The sequence below is a fragment of the Monodelphis domestica genome, chromosome 1 (assembly GCF_027887165.1).
Source record: "Monodelphis domestica isolate mMonDom1 chromosome 1, mMonDom1.pri, whole genome shotgun sequence".
In the NCBI taxonomy this organism is placed as follows: domain Eukaryota; kingdom Metazoa; phylum Chordata; class Mammalia; order Didelphimorphia; family Didelphidae; genus Monodelphis; species Monodelphis domestica.
In genome coordinates, this window is record NC_077227.1 from 425,873,021 (window position 1) to 425,893,885 (window position 20,865).

The 20,865-nt window shown below is 42.9% G+C and overlaps 1 protein-coding gene across 1 annotated transcript in view; it reads left to right on the top strand.

Moving 5' to 3' along the window:
* The window catches only part of ADGRD2 (adhesion G protein-coupled receptor D2), a 73,714-nt gene that overhangs the window by 24,558 nt on the left and 28,291 nt on the right, over window positions 1–20,865 (top strand). The window contains exons 6-13 of the mRNA XM_056816912.1: window positions 2,016–2,114; window positions 7,918–8,047; window positions 10,117–10,429; window positions 11,112–11,223; window positions 12,457–12,576; window positions 13,682–13,811; window positions 15,767–15,872; window positions 18,167–18,222. Coding sequence (XP_056672890.1) covers window positions 2,016–2,114; window positions 7,918–8,047; window positions 10,117–10,429; window positions 11,112–11,223; window positions 12,457–12,576; window positions 13,682–13,811; window positions 15,767–15,872; window positions 18,167–18,222 — 1,066 coding nt within the window. The remainder of the gene's footprint in view (window positions 1–2,015; window positions 2,115–7,917; window positions 8,048–10,116; window positions 10,430–11,111; window positions 11,224–12,456; window positions 12,577–13,681; window positions 13,812–15,766; window positions 15,873–18,166; window positions 18,223–20,865) is intronic.

Genomic DNA, 20,865 nt, shown 5'->3' on the forward strand with positions numbered 1-20,865 from the left:
TCTTCCATTGATCACAGACAAAATCCTCTCCAAGGTCCTTCCAGGAGAGTAGACACTGAGAAGAAACTGTTGGGCATAGAATCTTGCCGGATTCCAAGGCTCAGGCTCCCATGTGACCCTTGGTCACATGCTACTCTCAGTCATTCCCTAAGATTTGCATTTTTCAGTTTTTGCAACATTTTTGCAAATTGCAAACCTTTTCATCCTTTATTACAAGATCTACAGTCCCACATTATCTACTGCCTTCTGAACATCTCCAGCTGGATGTCTTAGAAGCATCTCAAATTCAGCATGTCCAAAACTGGCCTCATTATCTCCACCCCCACCACCACATCTCCCAAACCCTTCTTTTTTCCCAACTTCCCTATTACTGTCAATAGCACCATCATTCTTCCAGTCATGAAGACCTGAAACATTGGTGTGATCTTCAACTCATCTTTTGCAATCACTCCACATATCCAATCTATTGTTACATCTTGTCTTTTCTATTTTCAAAACATCTCTTGTACACACCCATTTCACTCCACTCACAGAACCACCACCATGGTGTAAGCTCTTAAAACTTTAAAAGCAATTGCAAAATTGTGATTGCCTTCTGGTGGTTCTTCCTGCCTCAAGTCTCTCCCCACTCCAATCCATTCTCCCTTTAGCTGCCGAGCTAATTTTCCTAAAGGCAGGTCTGGCCTTGTCGCCCTCCTCCTTAGCAAACTCTAGTTGGTCCCCATTGCCTCCAGGAGCAAATATAAACTCTGCTATATAGCATTTAAAACTCTGCTTCCTTCATGCCTTCTCAGGGTTCTTAGATTTTATCCTTCCACACTCTCCAATTCCTCCGCATTGTTCTTACTGTTCCCAATCCCATGCTTCTTCACTTATTGTACCCTTCCTTCCCTCCCTCCCAACCCTGTCTGTTTACTTATTTCTGTCTCCTGGCTTCCCTGACTTCTTTCAGAACTCAAATCCTACTGCCTGGAGGAAAATGTATCTCCAGATAGAACACTGGGCTTGGAATCAGGAAGATTTATCTTCATGAGTTCAAATCTGGTCTCAGATACTTGCTAGCTATGTGAGCCTCAGCAAATCACTTAATCCTGTTTGCCTCAGTTTCCTTATCTATAAAATGAACTGGAGAAGGAAATGGCAAACTGCTCCAGCATTTTGCCAAGAAAACCCCAAATGGGAGCCCAAAAAGTCAGACATGACTGAAATAACTGAGCAACAAGTACATTGTATGTTATTTACATGTTGTCTCTTCCTTAGAATGTGAGTTCCTTAAGGGCAAGGATCATGTTTTTTAGTTTCTTTGTATCTCCAGTGCTCAGCAGAGTGTATGCTGGCACATTTAATTTAATAAATGCTTGTTGACTGACTAGGCTAGAGCCTTGGAGGATACTATAGTTAATGAATATGACATGGATGAAGATATAGCAAAAATAACTGAGACAGATCAGACAGGTAGGAGGAGAGCCACGAGAGAATGTTACATAAAATAATTTTAAAAAGCAACCCAGAAAGGAAAGTGTCTAAGAGGAGAATGTCGTCAACAATGTCAGGTTTTGCAAAGAGGCCAAGGATGAGGACTGAGACAATAGCATTAGAATTGGAAAATTAAAAACTCATGGAGATGTTTTGGAGAGAACAGCTGAATGATGAGGTCAGAATCCATATTGAAGATAGTTTAGATGAGAGAAGAAAGAAAATGAAGAGTCAGGTCATGGCTTTTTCAAGGAGTTTAGCTACAAAGAAGAGGAGAAAATATAGGAAGATCGAGATAGGACAAGGTAGAATCTAGTGATGATTCATACTGGCTTACAAGTTCTCTGTAAGTTCTCTGTCACAGGAAGAGTTCAAGTAGAAACAAGAGAACTAACTACTCTCTGGAAATACTACAGAAGGGTGATAATACATTGGGTGAAGGGGGTAGGAGAAATTATCTCTGAGCATACCTTCCAACCAGAATTCTGTTATTTTTGCCAGAAGACTGAACTTCTCTTTCTATTCCCCTCTGCCCACAGTGGCCCTAGAAGAGTGCCCAACTTTGGATGCTGGCAGTGGAACACTGAGTTCTGAGCGGTGTCTACAATCTCTTCCTTTCCTCTGCTATTACAGGCCAGGTAAGTTTCTCTTACCCTATAAAACCTCCCAGTCAGCATCCTGGAGTTAAAGTCAACCCATAACCACTTCCTGAAAAATTTCCAGTTACAGCCACTAAGAGAGGGATGGTGAGGGACAGGGGGCTAGACATGGGGCTGGGTGCTTTAAAGCTTAGATTCTAAATTCTTAGAGGGCCCCACACATACCCTGAGCCCAAGTCAGTAACTTATATACACAGAAGCCCTTCCACAAAAAGTGCTGAGCCAATGTTTAGAGCATTTGTATTCAATCCACTGTTTGATTTTGCAAAATTCCAATTTGAATGAACTTTGCAGATTTTGTGATGTGGTAAAAAGAAAACTGGATTCAAATCACAATTGGGCTCTAGATCCAGTTCTTTATTTTAAAAGATGTATAATTGCCTATAAATTTAACATTTTTTTTTTAATTTTGAGTTCCAGATTCTTTTTCTCCCTCCCTGACTCATTGAGAAGGCAAGCAATTTGATATAGGTTATATATGTACAATCATGCAAAATACATTTCCATATTAGTCACATTGTGAAAGAAAATACAGACCAAAAAAAATCTGGAGAAATAAAATTTAAGGGGCAACTAGGTGGCTCAGCTGATTGAGAGCCAGGCCCAGAGATGGTTCAAATCTGTCCTCAGGCACTTCCTAGCTGTGTGACCCGAGGCAAGACACTTAACCCCCATTTCCTAGCCCTTACTACTCTTCTACCTTGGAACCAATCCACACTATTCATTCAATGACAGAAGGTAAGGGTTTAAAAAAAAAGAAAAAGAAAAAAAATTTTTTAAAAAGCATTTTGATCTGCATTCAGGCTACATCAGTTCTTCCTCTGGAGGTCGCCTTGTTCATCATGAATCCTTTGGAAGTGTCTAGACCTAGTTCTGTAACTAATTGAATATATATATATATATATATATATATACAAAATTAATTAATATATAGTAGTAGTGGTAGTCTCTCGGTGATCAAGAATGACTATTGTCTTTGTGCAGTTTCATCTGCGGTGTACCCTCATGTGGCTTTGGAGTCCAAAGGCTGAGGCGCACAGTTTGTGGCACATGGGGCATGGGACGCCAGTTGTTACGGGAGGGGCGGTTGTGGCCTGGTGTCCGCGTTCACGCGCAGCGGCAAGACGTCGACGTTGCTCATCTTCAAAGGTGGTGGCGGCATGGTTAATGTGGGTTCGCCAGCTGCTTCTGACAGAGGCAGCAAGTTCTAGATGCTTTGGTGTAATGCCAGCCCACTTCAAGTTTGACTTTAGCTGATCCTTGAATCTTTTCTTTGGTCGGCCTCGTTTCCTGAGTCCAGCTGACAGTTCACCATAGAATACCTGTCTTGGTATTCGCTGTGGGTCCATGCGGATGACGTGTCCAGACCATCGTAGCTGGGTTTTGAGGACCATGACTTCGATGCTGGTGGAGTTGGCTCTGTCGAGGACTTCCTAATTGGTGATTCGGTCCTGCCATCGGATCCTCATGATTGATCGGAGGGAGCGTTGGTGGAATTGCTCCAACTGCTTCATGTGCTTCCGGTACAGTGTCCATGTCTCACAACCGTACAGGAGCGAGCTGAGGACCACTGCGTTGTACACTTTGAGCTTCGTTGAGGTGCTTACACCTCTGTGTTGGAGGACTTTGCAGCGCAGCCACCTGAGTGCCTGGCTGTCCTTTTGGATCCTGGCATTGATCTCATGGTCTAGGGACCCGTCGTTGGTGATGGTGCTGCCCAGGTACTTGAAAGTGTTGACGTTAGAAAGTTGCGTGCCATCAATTATAATGCATGGCTGGTTAGTTGGCCTCCCTGGTGCAGGTTGGAATAGCACCTCTGTTTTGCTGAGGCTGATAGTCAGGCCAAACAGTTTTGTTGCGGTGGAGAACCTGTCCACAATGGTTTGGAGATGATTTTCTTGGTGGGCCATGAGAGCACAGTCATCTGCGAAGAGAGCTTCCAGGATGAGTCTCTCTGTTGTCTTTGTTTTTGCAGTCAGGCGGCGAAGGTCAAATAGTGAGCCATCCAGTCGGTATTTGATGTAGATGCCCAGGTCTAGATCCATCACAGCATGTCGTAATACTTGGGTGAAAAATAGGTTGAATAGTACCAGAGCGAGGACACAGCCTTGTTTCACGCCATTGGAGATGTTGAAGCGGTCGGAAGTCTCTCCACCAGATAGGACTTCCCCTGTCATGTAGACATGAAAGAGCTAGATCAGTTTGATGAATTTTGCTGGGCAACCGAGCTTGCTGAGGATCACCCACAATGCGTCCCTGTTCACTGTGTCGAACGCCTTTGTTAGGTCTATGAAGACAATGTAGACACTCAGGTTCTGCCCAAGGCATTTTTCCTGCATTTGCCTCACCCTGAAGACAATGTCAATGGTGTTGCAATCTGGTCGGAAGCCACATTGTGATTCAGGCAGGTTCTGCTCCGAAACAGATGACAGGAGTCTTTTGAGTATAACACGGGTGAGGATCTTTCCAGCAGTGGAGAGTAGTGAGATGCCTCTGTAGTTGTCACAGGCTGCTCGTGCGCCTTTGTTCTTGTATAGGGCTACGATGGAGGCATCTCTGAGTTCTGGGGGCATGTCTTCCTCTTCCCATATGCTGGTCAGCACTATGTGGAATGCCTGGAGTGCCTTTCCATTTAAGGCCTTGTACACCTTGGTTGGGATCCCGTCTTTACTGGGTGCCTTGCCTGCACTCATTTGTTGAATGGCTTTTTGGACTTCCTCTATTGAAGGAGGGATGTCAAGTTGTTCAATGGTGCGGTTTTGGGGGATCTGGTCAAGGGTGCTTTGGTCGACTGAAGAGGGTCGGTTGAGAAGCTGACTGAAGTGTTCTTTCCACCTGTTGCTGATGCCTTTTTTATCTTTTGTGAGAGTATCACCATCAGAGGATAGCAAGGGAGTGTTGGTGGGTTTTAATGGCTCATAGACAGTCTTGAGGGCACTGAAAAATTATTTGTAGTTTTTCATATTAGCAAAATGCTGGATTTCTTCTGCCTTTTTTTCCCACCATCGGTCTTGCATCTTCCTGATCTCACGCTGTGCCGTGGCTTGGAGAGACTTGAATCTGTCCTTTTTAGGAGCAGAGTTTGGGTTATTTTGCCACTCCATAAAGGCTTTGTTCTTTTTGCTCAACAGGTCTTCAATAGCAGTGTTGTTCTCCTCGAACCAGTCCTGGTGGTTGCGTTGTTTGGGGCCTAGGACTGCCTTTGATGTTTCCTTCACTGCGTCTCTGAACTGTTTCCATTTCTCGGTTGAGCTTCCAGTGAGTGGTCCCTTGGCAGACAGCTTGTCGTCCAGGCAGGACTGGAATGTTTGCAAATAAGATGGATCTCTAAGATGGCTCACGTTGTAAAATGCACGAACCGTCTGGGCACGTTTTGGATGGCGAGGCGCAATGCGCATTTGAAGAGTCACTCTAACCAATCAATGATCTGTCCAGAATTCAGCTCCTCTCATGGCTCTGGTGATCTTTACATCCTGGATGTCTCGCCGGCATACAATGATGTAGTCAATGAGATGCCACTGTTTTGATTGTGGGTGCATCCATGTTGTTTTATATTTGTTTGCCATTCTGAACACAGTGTTTGTGATGGTGAGTTCGAACTCTGAGCATTTGCTGAGTAGCAGTAGGCAGGTCATCGTTGTTCATTTTGCCCACGCCGTATTTGCCGAGCACTCCTTTCCATCTTTCATGGTCCTGGCCAACACGGGCATTAAAGTCCCCCAGTAGTATCAGCTTGTCATTTGTGGGCACTGAGTGCAGGACGGCACTCAGGTCAGAGTAGAACTGCTCAATGGTCTCCTCTGTGCTGGTCAGTGTTGGGGCATATGCGCTGATGATTGTGGCATACCGGTCTTTGCCGAGAGGCAAACAGATCTTCATGAGCCTCTCGCTGATGCCCACAGGCAAGTCTGGCAGCTGTTTGAGCAAATTGGTCTTGATGGCCAGGCCAACACCGTGGATTCTGTCTTCATTTGAGGCTCTACCTTTCCAGAAGAAGGTGTATCCAGTGGTGGGTTCGCTAAGTGATCCCTCTTCTGGTAAGCGTGTTTCGCTTAGGGCTGCGATGTCGATGTTATATCGCGCCAGTTCTTTGCCGATTAAAGCTGTTCTTCTCTCAGGTCTTGGGATATTCTCTCTATCAAGTAATGTCCTGATGTTCCATGCTCCTAGTAGGAGTTTCTTTGTATTTTTTCTTTGATTTCGACCGCTTAAAGGGATGACCCGCCAGCCGCAGTGTGCTGACCAGGTGTTTGTAGGGCAGGCAATGTTTGGGACACCTTTTCTAGTCCCCTCCCTTGATTAGGGTGAGCAGTGCTGTCCTAGAGAGGGCTGCTCAGTCACCTAGGATGCGGCCGAACGTCCCTGCTGCCCACAGGGCCGAGTGACCACTGGTCTGTGGGCCGGCTACATGCAGGATCGTGACTACAACTGCCAGTGGTCACCTCCACCTGTTGCGTCGCCACTCCCCCATCGCCGCAGGTCTTGAAGAGGGTGGACAGGGTTAGAATAGATGAGTGTGCACAGAGATACTTGTGTGTGAAAGAGATTTAAGTGGAAAAGTCAATGCACAGAGACAGTCCCACTCTCTCGGCATTGGAAGCCTGGGTCCGGTGGCATGAAAAATTGTTACGTCTGGAGACTTCCTCAGCTGCATTGGATGGCCGTGTTGTCTTTTGTGCTCCAACACGCCCTAAGCACTCCACAGTGCTTTGCTGCGTCGCCCTCTCAGCCGTTGAACCTTCTTATTGGTTTCTTCTGCCCGTTCCGCCAAAGCAGTCTTCACATGCTGGGTGAGCAAAGCCCTGGTTCACCAGGGGTCGATGACCCAATGGCTACCTTCACAAGGTTTAGCTGGCCTATCGAAGCTGTTGCCCAGGGTATGGCTGCTGCCACATGCTAGCAGCTACTGGGAGCCACAAGTGAGAGCTGGGTGTCAGGTGGGGGTCAGAGGCTGGAGAGCTGCCCTAGAAGGGTACGACAAGCCCTCCATACCAGAGATACTACCCCTCCCTGAGCACCCCATACACCCCATACACCTCAGTCTCATAGAGGAAATTCCTGACATTTAGAGCTTGAAAGGGCTTTAAGGATTATTTCCTCCAAGCCCCTAATTGTATAGATGAGGAAACTGGTCCAAAGAACTCAATTAAATTATCCAAGATTGCACAAACAGTAAGGAATAGAGTCAGGATTCAAACCCAAAGACCTCTGACTCCAAAACCCGGCAGTGCTCTTATTACAACTCTCCATGACAGCAGCATGTTGGATTAGGCTGTGTGTGCCCTAATATTCTATACCCGAACAGTCCATGTTCTGACATCTCTTCTAGCACTCACCATTGATGTTCTGGAGGTCCTGACAGTTCTCACAGGCATTGTCCTAAGGTGCCATTCATCACTCACGTGTCTTCTGGCAGATACATTCCATGGTCTGAGCCGCTGTCCAGCTTGAGTATTCTACAATCTATTTTACCATAGATCTGTTTTTAAAGGGCCCTTCGAGCCCAACATTGTGTTCTGTGTTCTACTCTTCAGGTGTTTTACGGTGCCTTCCGGCTCTAACGTTTGGTATTCTAATTGTCTTCTCTAGAATTCCCTTCAACTCCAACATTCTGTGTTTTAAGCAGTCTATGTTCTAACGAACCTCTTAGCTTTGTCTCTGGAGAAGGAAGAGAAGGGAACACATCACAGAACTGGCTTGGGGACCGTCTGAGTGCAAGAAAACCTTATTCTTCTCCCTGAAAATGTCCAAGATGCCATATGCTCCATTTGCTTATTTTCAGAGGCATATCAGCGACTGAAAGATATCCAGGAAACATCTGATGGGGAGTTTATCAGCCGGGTCAATGCTCTGGCTAATGCTACCATGGTGAGCCCCCCCAAAACTCAGGGAACCCCAAGAACCTCACTTATGTATTGAGAGTCACAGGACTGAGAGATCCTGACTTATAGAACCTCATTAATTCAGACCCCATTAATTAGAATCTGGGTAACTGAAAACTGGCATAGTTCAGTCAAGGAAATTAGCAATGTTGACCCTTTAGGAGATGATATTTAGCTTCCTAAACTGTTCAGCAATGCATGCAAATAATGCTTCTTTTTCATATCAAAAGATCTGTTTTCAGGGGCAGGGGGGGGGTGTCTCAGTGGATTGAGAGCCAGGACTACAGACAGGAGGTCCTAGGTTCAAATCTGACCTCAGACACTTCCTAGCTGTGTGACCCTGGACAAGTCACTTAACCCCCATTGCCTATCCCATACCACTCTTCTGCCTTGGAATCAATGATTCCAAGGCAGAAGAGTGGTAAGGGCTAGGCACAGTATTGGAATCAATACATAGTATTGATTCCAAGATGGAAGGTAAGGATTTAAAAAAAATTTTTTAACTTCTGTTTTCACTGGGAATGGCATTCCCTGCATCAACCACCTTTCCCTTCCTTAGTAGACAGTTTTTTAAAAATTATCGCCAATCAACTAGTTCCTATTGGACCTGTATTGGACAACTTTGTGTGTATATATTTATATTTGTTCATTTTATATAAATATTGAATTTATTTTTATATGTCTTTACTTATGCATCTTGCTATAGTAAAACAAAAACAAAAACAAAAAAACCACCTCACAAATTGAGACCCCACTGATTAGGAACTCAGTAATTTGGTGGATAAAACACCAGGGCATGGAATCAGGAAGATCTGAGTTCAAATCCAGATTCAGACACTTATATGATCCCAGGCTAATCATTTAAATCCTGTTTGCCTCAGTCTCCTCATCTCTAAAATGAGCTGGAGATGGAAATGGCAAAGCACTCCAGTATCTTTGCCTAGAAAACCCCAAAATGAATCACAAAGAGTTGGACATGAGTGAAAAACAACTGAACAACAAAAATTGAAAATTTTCATCATTCAAATTAGGGCCATATTTTAGATCTCTTCCTTTGCCTACCCTCCTCCCTTTCATACTTCCCTTCCTCCCTCTTCCCTTCCTCCCCTCTTCTTCAGCCTCCTTCTAAGTCACTCAGGGTGAGCTATGATGTTTCAGAGGAAATTCTCTTCTTTATCTCAAGTAAGAGTAGCATCTGCTTTATTCTTTGCACTTATATCCACAGTGCCTACCTAGCACAGTGCTTGACACGTAGTAGACACTTCATAAATACTCACTGATTGGTTCATAGATTAGGAAACTGAGGGTCAGGAGGATGAAATAATTTGCTGGAAGTCACACAGCTAATGAAAGGCAGAGCCCACAATTCAACCCCAGGTCTCCATCCTCCAAGCCCAAATTTCTTTCTGCTCACCACTGCAGTTGAGTATAAGCAAGGACATACATGAACATGATGGGAAGAGGAAATGTTTCTTGATTAAAAAAAAACATTTTTGAAATATCCTTTTATTTATTTCATTGACTATTTCCCAGTTACATTTTTTAAAGTTATTAATGTTCATTTAAAAATTTTTTGAGCTCCAAATTCTCTCCCTCCCTTCCACCCCTTGAAAAGGCAAGCAATATGATATCTATTATACATGTGAAAACATTCAAAACCTATTTCTGTTAGCCATGTTATAAAGGAAAACACACACAAAAGAAAAATAAAGAAAATGAAAGAAATCTGCTTCCATCTGTACTCAGACTCATCAGCTCTCTCTCTCTCTCTGGAGGTGGATAGCATTTTTCATCATGGCTCCTCTGGAATTGGCTTGGATCATTGTCTTTTTAAAAAATGTATTTATTTCATTAATTAATTTAGATTTTATTAAATTTTTATTTTTAATAAAATTAATAAATAATAAAAATTAATCTTTATTAATTATTTATTTATTAATTAATTAATGCTTTTCCATGGTTCCATGATTCATATTCTTTCCCTCTCTGGATCATTGTCTTGATCAGAGTAGCTAAGCAACTTTCATTTCCAATTTAACCAATGGGAAATGCCATGCTCTCTGACTCATCGCCATTGTCCCGTGACCTGATCTACAGAGAGGGGGCAAGGGGAGATTTGGCTTCTCTTCACAGCTTTCCAGAAATATTTTTCAAGAAGATATTGGGTCTCTGAGTGTCCCTGAGGCTACTCGCTTCTTGGGGATCCTGGAACAGACCCTGGCAGCAGAGGAGACCCCCTTGCAGCCAGCTGATCTGCTTGCTGTCGTGAGCTTCCTGAAGAGGGTTGTTGCCATCGGGGTCAGAGATCAAGATCCCTATGGGCAGCAGGAACATCTCAGCCAGAGCTTCTTGGCAGTGGTTGGCCTGCTCTTGGAGGAACAAACCAAAGCCCAGTGGTTGGAGATGAAAGAGGTAAGCCCTCCTGGCTTGTGAGGGAGGGATCAAGCTGCCCTTATTACACATCTGAAGGACACAAGTGCCTCTGGGGAAAAAAAAAAATTGGGGGACACTCTAGAGAAACAAAGTCCTTAAAAGCAATGAGCCTCAGTTTTCCACATTTGTAAAACAAGATGACAATATTTAGCTTATAGGTTTTTGAGGAGAGTTTTGAGGAGAGTTTGTAAAGAGGGCACCTAGGTGGCACAGTGGATAAAGATGGAACTGGAGGTCAGAAAAATCTGAGTTCTAATTCAGCCTCAGACACCCAATAGCTGTGTGAACCTGAGTAGGCTCAACCTCTCTAGGTCGTCATTACCCCAATTATAAAAGTGGAGATAATACCAGCACCAATCTCCTAGAGCGTAACGAGATAAAATCTGTAAAGAGCTTACAGCATAATGGCTGGCACAACAAAGATGCTTAATGAATGCTTATTCCTTCCTTCCCTCTCTGGGCCTTTGGTTATATATATATATATATATATATATATATATATATATATATATATATATATATATATATATATATGTCTCAAAATTCTGTTTCAAGAATAGAGTAATTATTTGCTGATGTTCCTGGGTTGTCAGAGGGATACTGCCAGAGAAGAAAAAGGAGCTCCAGCTCTGACTCCAACCAAGGACTCTTCTTTCCTCAGATCATTAGAAGTCCCATGGTCCTTGTAGAGAGTGTAGAGCGTCTTGCCATCAGCCTGAGCCTGCTCCTCACATCTGAGAGAGCCAACATCTCTATCCAGAAGGGGTCCATTGGTGAGTCTACCTTCCAGCGTGCTGATACTAGCTCTCCAACAATGTGAACTTGAGCAATGAGCTTCCTCTCTCAGCTTGACTTCATTTCCTCATCTGTAAAATGGGAATGATCATGTTTGCACTCACATAATCTCAGAGTTGAGAGTAAAAGACTCCTTTCTACAACATCCCCAACATGTGGTCATCCAGCCTTCCTTTAAAGATCTTCAGTGACGGGAATTCAGTACCTTTCAAGATACCTCATCCTCCTTTTAGATACCCTCATACTATTTAGAAGTTCTTCCTTGTATCAAGCTCCTTAATGCTGCCCTCTGGGACTAAACAATACAGTAAAATACCTCTGGGCATGATTTTGTTAGTGTTGAGAGCCCCCCGGATGAGGAAAATTCCTCACTAGTCCAGGTTGAAGTCTTCTCTGTAATTTGTAGTCTTAGAAAGTTGCCTAGAACATTGAGAAGTGTCTTTCCCAGGGTACCTAAAGCCCTTTGGTCATCCAGTGAGCTAGCCAAACAGGCTTCCTTGCTGTCCCTCACACAAGATACCTCATAGCCCATCTCCACGCCATTACATAAACTATTTGTAATGCCTCTCATGACTTTCCCCTCTCTTCTCTTCCTCCCAGAGGTCTCTAGTTCCCATCAAAGCTCCACCTAAGTATGATCTTCAGTCCCTTGTATTTATTGTATAGAAATTTTATACATGCAAACGTTGTCTCTTTCTTGTAGAATGTAAGCTTCATGAGGGCAGGAACTATTTTTTTTCTTAATGTTTCCAGTGCCTGGCATTTTCCTATACATGTATGAACTTAATAAATGCTTGTGGATCAATTCAATTACCATCAGGAAAGACTTGGTGAATAGGCCCAGCGATAAAGTAGATGCCTTTCATTAGAGGACCAATCTAGAGATGTTAGTCTCATCACCAGAACATGGGCCACAGCAATAAATGAAGACTCTTCAACTAAGGCACTGCAGACAAGGGCTGTGATCTGCCTCACAGTTCACAGTCTCAGTCATGAACCTTTGCTATATCGAGTTTTAGAATACTTCTACTGCCTCACTGGCCCAAGCCCAGGGAGGAGGACGTCTGCAGAAGAACCTGTAGGGTTGGCCCATGGGCCAAAGGGTTAAGATGATTCCATTTAGGGGAGAGCACCTAAGTCTAAAAACAAGAAGGTCCAACCCCCCTGAGCCCGGGGAATTCTTTAGCTTTGAGGTCTTTCTCTTTTTCCAGGCATCAAAGTACGAAGCCTGAACCTGAGAGACTTGGCCAGTGGTGATTTATTAGAGATTCCAGGAAGGCCAGAATATATCCAAGTACCCTTTGAGGAAGTGAGAAGACTTCAAGGGATAGGTGAGCTCTGGGAGATGACCCTGATCTACCCTGTCTGTGAGAATAGAGGCCGAAAGGCTTTAGACTCTTCTCCATTTTAGGCCTCAGTTTCTCCTCTAAAATTTCAGAGAGAAGAAAACTCAAGGAATTCCTCCCACCCTTCAGATGCTTTTAGGCCGAGCTGTCAAACTTGTGGCAATAGGTCATTACCACACTACCAAGTGTAGCCCAAACCAGATTAAAATGTAACTGTCTCAGTGGATAGAGAGCCAGGCCCAGAGCAGGAAAGTCCTGGGTTCAAATATGGCCTCAGATATTTCCTATTTGTGTGACCCTGGACAGGTCCACTTATCTTCAGTTGTCTAGCCCTTATAGTTCTTCTGCCTTGGAACCAATTTTAGTATTGATTCTAAGACAGAAGATAAGATTCTAAGACAGAAGATAAGGTTTCTTTAAAATTTTAACTGGGAGAAATTTTTAGAAATAAAAATACAATGGAATACAAATAATGTTAAATTTTTAGAAATAAAAATACAATAGAATACAGATAATGTTAAAATGAAGGACAGCAAAGTGGCACAGTGGATGGATTCCTCTTCCTGAGTTCAAATCTGACCCTCAGACACTTACTAGCTATGTGACCTTGGGTAAGTCACTTAACCCTGTTTGCCCCAGTTCCTCAGTCTGTATAAGCTGGAGAAGGAAATGGCAAACCACTCCAGGGTCTTTGCCAAGAAAACTCCACTTGGGGGTCATGAAGAGTCAGACAGTTGAAATAAGTGAACAGCAACAACAAAATGGTAATAGGAACATAGACAATATTAATAAAGCATAATAATGTTAATATGTTTAAGTTCATATGCAATCTAGAGGGGGGGGGCGATATCGAGTCCCTCTCTTTGAGTACCCCAGTCTCAGGGGAATGATATGTCTTCTGCTCTAATGCCCTCCTTCCTCCTCAATATGAGAGGGAAGACCAGCTCTGAGTTGGGAGACTAGATGGTTACAAAGAAATATAGTCATTGGTCTAAGTGAACTGGGGCAGAGAATGGTTGAGGCTCTAGGGCTGAGTGGGATGGTCATCTGAAGAGAATGTCTAAACCATGGAAGTTTCCCATCTGCCCAGGTCTCTCCAAAGTCACTGTGATCAACACCTGGTTTGCGTACAGTGCCCTCCAGCACACCTTGGGGTGGGAAGGGCAGGAAAGTGACAAGGTCCTCACTCAAGATGGCTCCAAAGCTGATGAAAGGCAAAAGTAAGTGAGATCTTTTCTCCTTGGGTCCTACTGGGTGGCAGCTTCTAGGCACCAAAACATCCTGATCATTGTGGATGCCTTTTTCCCAGAGAAGGATTGATTGATGGAGGGGAGGAGAGGGGCAAAGGTGGAGAAAGAAAATAGAATCACAGAACATAGATTTAGCTTAAATGCCACCACCTACAAGAGACGCTTCCTAATGGCCCAAGCCTCTGGTGCCTCTCCCTCACTAAAATGACTATGCATTAATTTTGAGTATATTTGTGTGTGCTTATAGGTGTACATCTCTCCCACACACACACACACCCCTAGTTATATGAGGATTTGGAGGAAGGGAAGGCTTTAAGGAAGGGTTCACACAAATTTATAAAACAGTTTTATTAACTAAATAAAAGGATAAAGAAATGACAGGGGTTGAAGGCCCAATTTACTGTAACCCACCCAGATATTTAACTCACTAAGCTTTTCTAATCTAAGCTTAAACTATCTATCTGAAGAGTAAATAAAAGATGAAGTCCAAAAGGGGCCCAGATTGTCACACACTCCAGAGTCCTTGGTAGGGTCAGACTGAAGAATCTAGATGTAGGGTCCTTACAAGATCCAGAAAGGGAGGAAGTTCACACCCAAATCACATCTGTCCAGTGAATGGGGAACTCACACTCAACCTTTTTCTTGAGAATAATCCAAGTCAAGCAGCTTCAGAGAGACTCTGATACACAGCCTCTCTGTCTGAATCCCAGCTTCAGAGAGACGGTTTCCCAGCTGCCTAAGTGTCTTAGAATCCTGACCCAGCCAGCTCTGTAGAATCTTGGTTTGAGGGCTGTCGATCAACCTTGCAAATTCCCTAGCTACAACCCCCCCCCCCAAAGAATGTAAGTTCTTGAGGTCAGGGACAGGTTCATTTTTTGCCTTTGTATCTCCAAGGCCTAGCATAGTGCCAAAAATACAGTAAACCCTTAAAAAAAATTTGCTTGGTTAACTGATAAATATGGAAAGAACTTTAAAACAGAATGTTGGAGCTAAAAGGAATCTCAATACCTAGAATGTTAGAACCCAAATCACAGGCTAGAACTAGAAAGGTCCTTAGAATATAGAATGTTAGAGCTGGAAGGAGCCACAAAGCATAGTGTTAGAGCTGGAAGGAGCCTTAGAACATAGAATATCCTAGCTTGAAAGGCCTTTAGAAATGATCTAGGGGCAGCTAAGTGGCTCAGTGGATATAAAGCCACATCTGAAGTTTGGAGGACCCGGATTCAAACCTGGTTCAGACACTTCTTAGCTGTGTAATCCTGAGCAAGTCACTTAACTCCAGTTGTCTAGCCATTATCACTCTTCTGCCTTAGAAACATTAATTAGTATCAATTCCAAGGAAAAAAAGGAAAGAGAGAGAGAGAGAGAGAGAGAGAGAGAGAGAGAGAGAGAGAGAGAGAGAGAGAGAGAGAGAGAGAGAGAAGAGAGAGAAGAAGAAGAAGAAGAAGAAGAAGAAGAAGAAGAAGAAGAAGAAGAAGAAGAAGAAGAAGAAGAAGAAGAAGAAGAAGAAGAAGAAGAAGAAGAAGAAGAAGAAGAAGAAGAAGAAGAAGAAGAAGAAGAAGAAGAAGAAGAAGAAGAAGGAAGGAAGGAAGGAAGGAAGGAAGGAAGGAAGGAAGGAAGGAAGGAAGGAAGGAAGGAAGGAAGGAAGGAAGGAAGGAAGGAAGGAAGGAAGGAAGGATGGATGTGATTTAACACAACTCCATCATTTTATTAAGCAGGAAAGAGACCTCAGAGGTCATTTATGTCAGAAATAAGAGAGGTGATAGAATTTACTGACACACCAATAATAAATATAAGAGCTAGAATTAGAAAATAGGCACCTAAGAGGGTGATGAGTTTGAGCTAGTTCACCTCACAAACTTGTGGCTCCCACCTCTTACATAAAGGTTCTTTCCATTTCAACAGATTCCCCAATTTGTTTCTAGGTACCTAAGCACCCAGGTAGGGTCAGCCATCATCTCATCCACAATTCTGGGACACCTCCAGGAGATCAGCACAGCTGTTCATTACCATCTTCTACACCAGGCCCAGGTAAGGTGGAGTGGGTGGCATCCATGGTGACAGCTCTATTAGAAACATAGATCCTGGTCCTCAGCCTTAGAAAAAGATACTTTCTTCTTCCTCCCCTGTTCATTCCAGTAGCAAAAAAAATTGAGCTCAATGAGAAGCTCTAAGAGGCAGAGAAATGTTTCATTTATTTGCTTTTTTTAATAAATAGCAAGAAACATAAAACTATTGAATAAATAAAACAAAAAGGGCAGGGAATAGAAAACCAACCTTGGTTTCAGGAAGACGTAGATTCAAGGCCTTCCTCTAAACATGCCCTTCATGGTCTACATGGATCATCTTATGAACTTTCCCATACTGATTCAGATCATCTCCTGCTCTTCAGCTTCCCATCTAAGCTAATTAGCTGGGGGCATTTGATTTTCTGTACCCCTAAGAGACCAAAGCAAGGAAAAAAGTCCACAGAAACAAAAAAGATTTATAGTAGCTTTTTCTGTGGCAACAGAAAATTGGAAACTTGGGGGATGCCCATCAACTGGGGAATGGATGAGTAAGTTAAATGAATGTGATGGAATACTACTGTACTTTAAGCCATAATGAAGGGAATGATTTCAGAAAAACCTGGGAAGATTTGTATGAATTGATGCAAATTGAAATGAGCTGAACCAGCAGAACAATTTTTCGAGAAATAGCAATGTTATAAAGGAAATCACCTTTGAGAAAGACTTAGTAACTCATCAATACAACAATCAACAACTTGGAAGGACTCATGATGAAGCATGCTATCTACCTCCAGATAGAAATGATAGACTTAGATTTAAATATATTTTCTTCTCTTTATTTACCTTTATTTTTTCTTTTTAGATATGGCTAATATAGGAATTTGTTTTGCATGACCACACATATTCATAAGGGGCCTTGTTTTTCTTGCCTTCTTAATGGGTGGGAGGAGGAAGGACAATAATTTGGAGTTGAAAATAAAATAAAATTTAATTGAAAGGGGGGAAAACAAGTAACTTGCCTAGTGTCACACAGGCCATATTCTGATATTAGCTGTGTGATTTTAGGCAAGTCAACCTCAGATTCCTGAAGTCCCTAAAATGAGGATTATAATTTGTTTGTAGATTACCTGTCTCTCTGGGTTATTGTGGGAAAAGTGCTTTGTATATCTTCAAGTACCATATTAAAATCTGAGCAGTTTTTGGAGAGACTTCATGGTGGGGTGTTTTAAGAGCCTGGATCTAGAGTCAGAAGACTCTGAGTTCAAGTTATGACTGATATGATATGATAGATCACAGGATCATATTTTTTGAGCTGAAAGGGATTCTCTAGTCTAACCCCATTGTTTCATAGATGAGGAAACTGAGACCCAGAAAGGTTAACTCACTTAGCTAATGTCACATAGATTGTAGGAGTAGAACCAGAAGTTGAATCCAGCTCCTCTGACTCCAAATCCAGTATTGCAATCTAATTCAAGTCACTTAAGCACTATGTGCCTCAGTTTCCTTATCTATAAAATCTATTAGTATTACTTACTTCCCAGGGTTATTTCAAAGAAAATTTTCTGAATTGCTAAAGAAAGGGCAATTATTCTTTTTAGTTGGAATTTTATTTGAGATTTAAACTGTTCTCCCTTCTTAAACACTAAGAGCCATGTAGAGCTTTAGCACTTGTAATCATAATTCCCCTTGTGAGTTTCTGACTCTTTCCTCCATCCCTGGCATTCATTGTTTTTGTTTCTGCTCTTTTGTTCTGTAAATGAAGAACGCTGCCACTAGACCTTCAATGGCTCCCTCTTCTCTCTAAGGATCTCATGCAGACTTTACTGTTATTTAAAGCCCTTTCATCCTAGGGTTCCCTAATACCTTTCCAGGCTTATTACACATTACTACCCCTCCCAATCAAATAAGCTTTCCTGCTGTTGCTCACACATGAGAGTCCATTTCCCATCTCTATGTCTTTGAACATGTTAGTCCCCTTGCCTGGAATGCCCTCTCCTCACCTCCACCCTCTCAAAAGCCTTCATTTCCTTCAGAATTCAGCTCCAGCATGACCTTCTACATTTGGTCTTTCCAAATCCCCCCAAGCTCCTAGAGCCTCCCTCCAGAAAGTAACCTTTATTTGTTTCATACTTTTACAGACAGTTATATGTCTACATGCTGTAGGCTCCTGTAGATTACAAGCTATTTGAGGGCAGGGACTACTTCATTTTTGTCTGTGTGTCATCAGCCTGGTGCCTCGCAAAGACTCCGTGACGGATTAGGAGGCAGGTGAACTCTCTCTCTACCCTTCCCTTCTTGCCTTTTCTTTCCCTGCAGGGGTTTTCAGATAAACTCGTGGAGCCTGTCTGTGCCTTCTGGAATTTCAGCACCAGGTGAGAGAGCCTTGATTCAGGAGAAAGCAGCTGTAGTCCAAGATTTCTTGGGAAACAGAGGGTGGAGCAGTGAAAGAGGGAAGAATCCTTTACCTAGGGGAAGGAGGGAAATGAGGGAGGAGGAAAGAGGGCAATACCATTAGATCTAGAGTCCAAGGACCTGACTGTGAATCCTGGTCCTGCTTCTTAACACTTGGGTGACCTTGTGCGCAATGACTTAATCTTTCAGAGCCTCAGTTTCCTCATCTGTTGAAATGAGGAAGCTGGAATGGATGAGAGGTTCTTAATCTGTTTTTGTGTTATAGACCCTTTGGTGAATCCTATGTATTCCTTCTCAGAATAATATTTTAAAATGCATAATATAAAATCAGGATCACAAAGGAAACCATTTACAGTAAAATACAACTATCAAAATGTTAAAAATTCCAAGTTCACTGACTCTAGATTAAGAACTCCTGGGTTAGATAATGTTAAGAGAATTGTCTAAGGGCACATGGGTAAGTTATAGCAGCTGCATTAGAACTCAGCTCCTCTGAATATTCCAAATCCCACATTCTGTCTATTGTACCATAGGCAATCTGAGGCAAGTCAGCCCTCTGAGCTTTAGTTTCCTCATCTGTAAAATGGATGTTAAAATGCTAGCACTAACTAGGTTATTGTGAGGAAAGCACTCTGGAAACCTTAAAGTGCTGAAGAAATGGGTGTTCATTTTTTAGTGAGAATGTATTTGAACCATCTTAATGCATTGTCTTCCCCACATATAAGAATATGAGCTCCTTAAAAGCAAAGGCTCTTTGTCTCCATTGCTTACTTAGCCCAGTGCTCGACACATAGTAAGCACTTAAATATTTTTCCATTCATTTATTTATTCATCCATTCATTTATTAGTCTATCCATTCATACATCTACCCATTCATCCATCCATTTATTAAATTATTCATTCATCTATCCATTTATTTATCCAGCCAGCCATTCATGATGTCTACTGGCCCTTAAGTTCTAAATTCTTTGAGTCTGCTCAAAAGTGAGGCTTTCCCTGACAGGAAACATTATACCCCATCCAGGTTTGATCTTGGGGGTAAGAAAAAAATAAGGAGATTCCTAAGCACATGAGGGTCCCTGAATGTGTGATTGGTCCCTTCCTTTCTCATCTCTTATCTTTCTCCTTTATTTATGCAGTCCTGGGATAATTAACAGTGGACTTACTTAGAATTAGGAGTTGGGATTCCTCCACTTACAGCTTCGGGGGTGGGGGGAAGTCATTTCAACTCGGTGAGCCTTGTCTTTCCCATATGCAAGATGGAGATCATGCAGACACTTCCCAGCTGTGTGACCCTGGGTAAGTCACTTAACCCTCACTGCCTAGTCCTTTCCAATCTTCTGCCTTGGAAACCATGATGTACAATATTGCTTCTAAGATGGAAGCTAAGAATTTTTTTTAATGGAGGTCATGGTTCTTCCTGAAATAGTAAACCAAAATACCTAAATTGACACTTGTATAACTATTTGGGATAATTGTAGGTTTCGTGGATGGTATTTTAGGACCAGTAATCTGGTTTGGGAAGAGTAGACCAGCCCAGGGCAGGCATAGCCTGACCCTGAGTTAATGAATACAGACAATATATAATCACAGGACAGTTTGGGTTTAATAACTAAGGGAAGGGTGGAAAGGGGTTTGGGGTATCTAAACTAAAGAATATAAATAAGCCTCCCACCAAATCTAGTTGCTAACCTCAGAAAGATGAGTACCTTCACTGACAGTTACCTCTACCTAAAAGTCCCAGTTCCTATAATAAAATACACTTCACTAACCCAAAACCCCTCCTTAGATGATGATAAGAGGCAGTAAGGTTGGAAGGTAAGCAGGAACAGGGATCAAAGGGAAGATCTCACTGACAGACAGCTTTAGGTGTCTCAAGCAGCTCTGCAGGAATATGTGAGATATTCCTGCACAGGATACACAGGATCAGGTTGGATCACAAGGAAGCCACAGGAGAGAGAATAGCTAGTTCACCAGGTCCACCCTAGGAGACTAGACAAACTCCATCCACCTCCTGCTTCACTGTCTGTTAGGAGAAGACAGTCCTGCCACTTCTCCAGAATTCTGGAACCTCCCTGCGTCTGCCTTTTCAGCAGCTCCTGCTCATTCCCTTATAACGCCCCCCACCTACCTCACAGGGTGGTTCTGAGGCTCATGAGGCAGCAGGGCACAGGAGTAGGCATGCTTTCCAGTCACAGTTCTCACCCACACTAGCTACGTGGCGGTGGGCATTTACACCCCCTCAATTTCTTTTCATTTTGTCTTGGATGATCTCTGATGGTCCCTTCCATGAGTCAGTGACTCTGCAGAACTGAAAGTGATACAGCCAAGAATCATGTTATTAGCAATACTACAGTGACCTCCTCTGGCCAGTCTGGAAAGGAAACACTGTCAGTGGACTCAAAACAGCCTAGTTTCCAAAAGTCACAGATTTAAGTCCAACCAACGTGTGAACAAAAATGTCCTTTACAATCTAAAAAAATGAAATAAAAAAGTTATCTGGCCTGTGCCCAAAAGTGGCCTCTGGCCACTACCTCCTAAAGTGGGGCAGCCACTACTTACTGTCATCAAGCCAAGAGATGGTTTGCCATAACACGCACCAG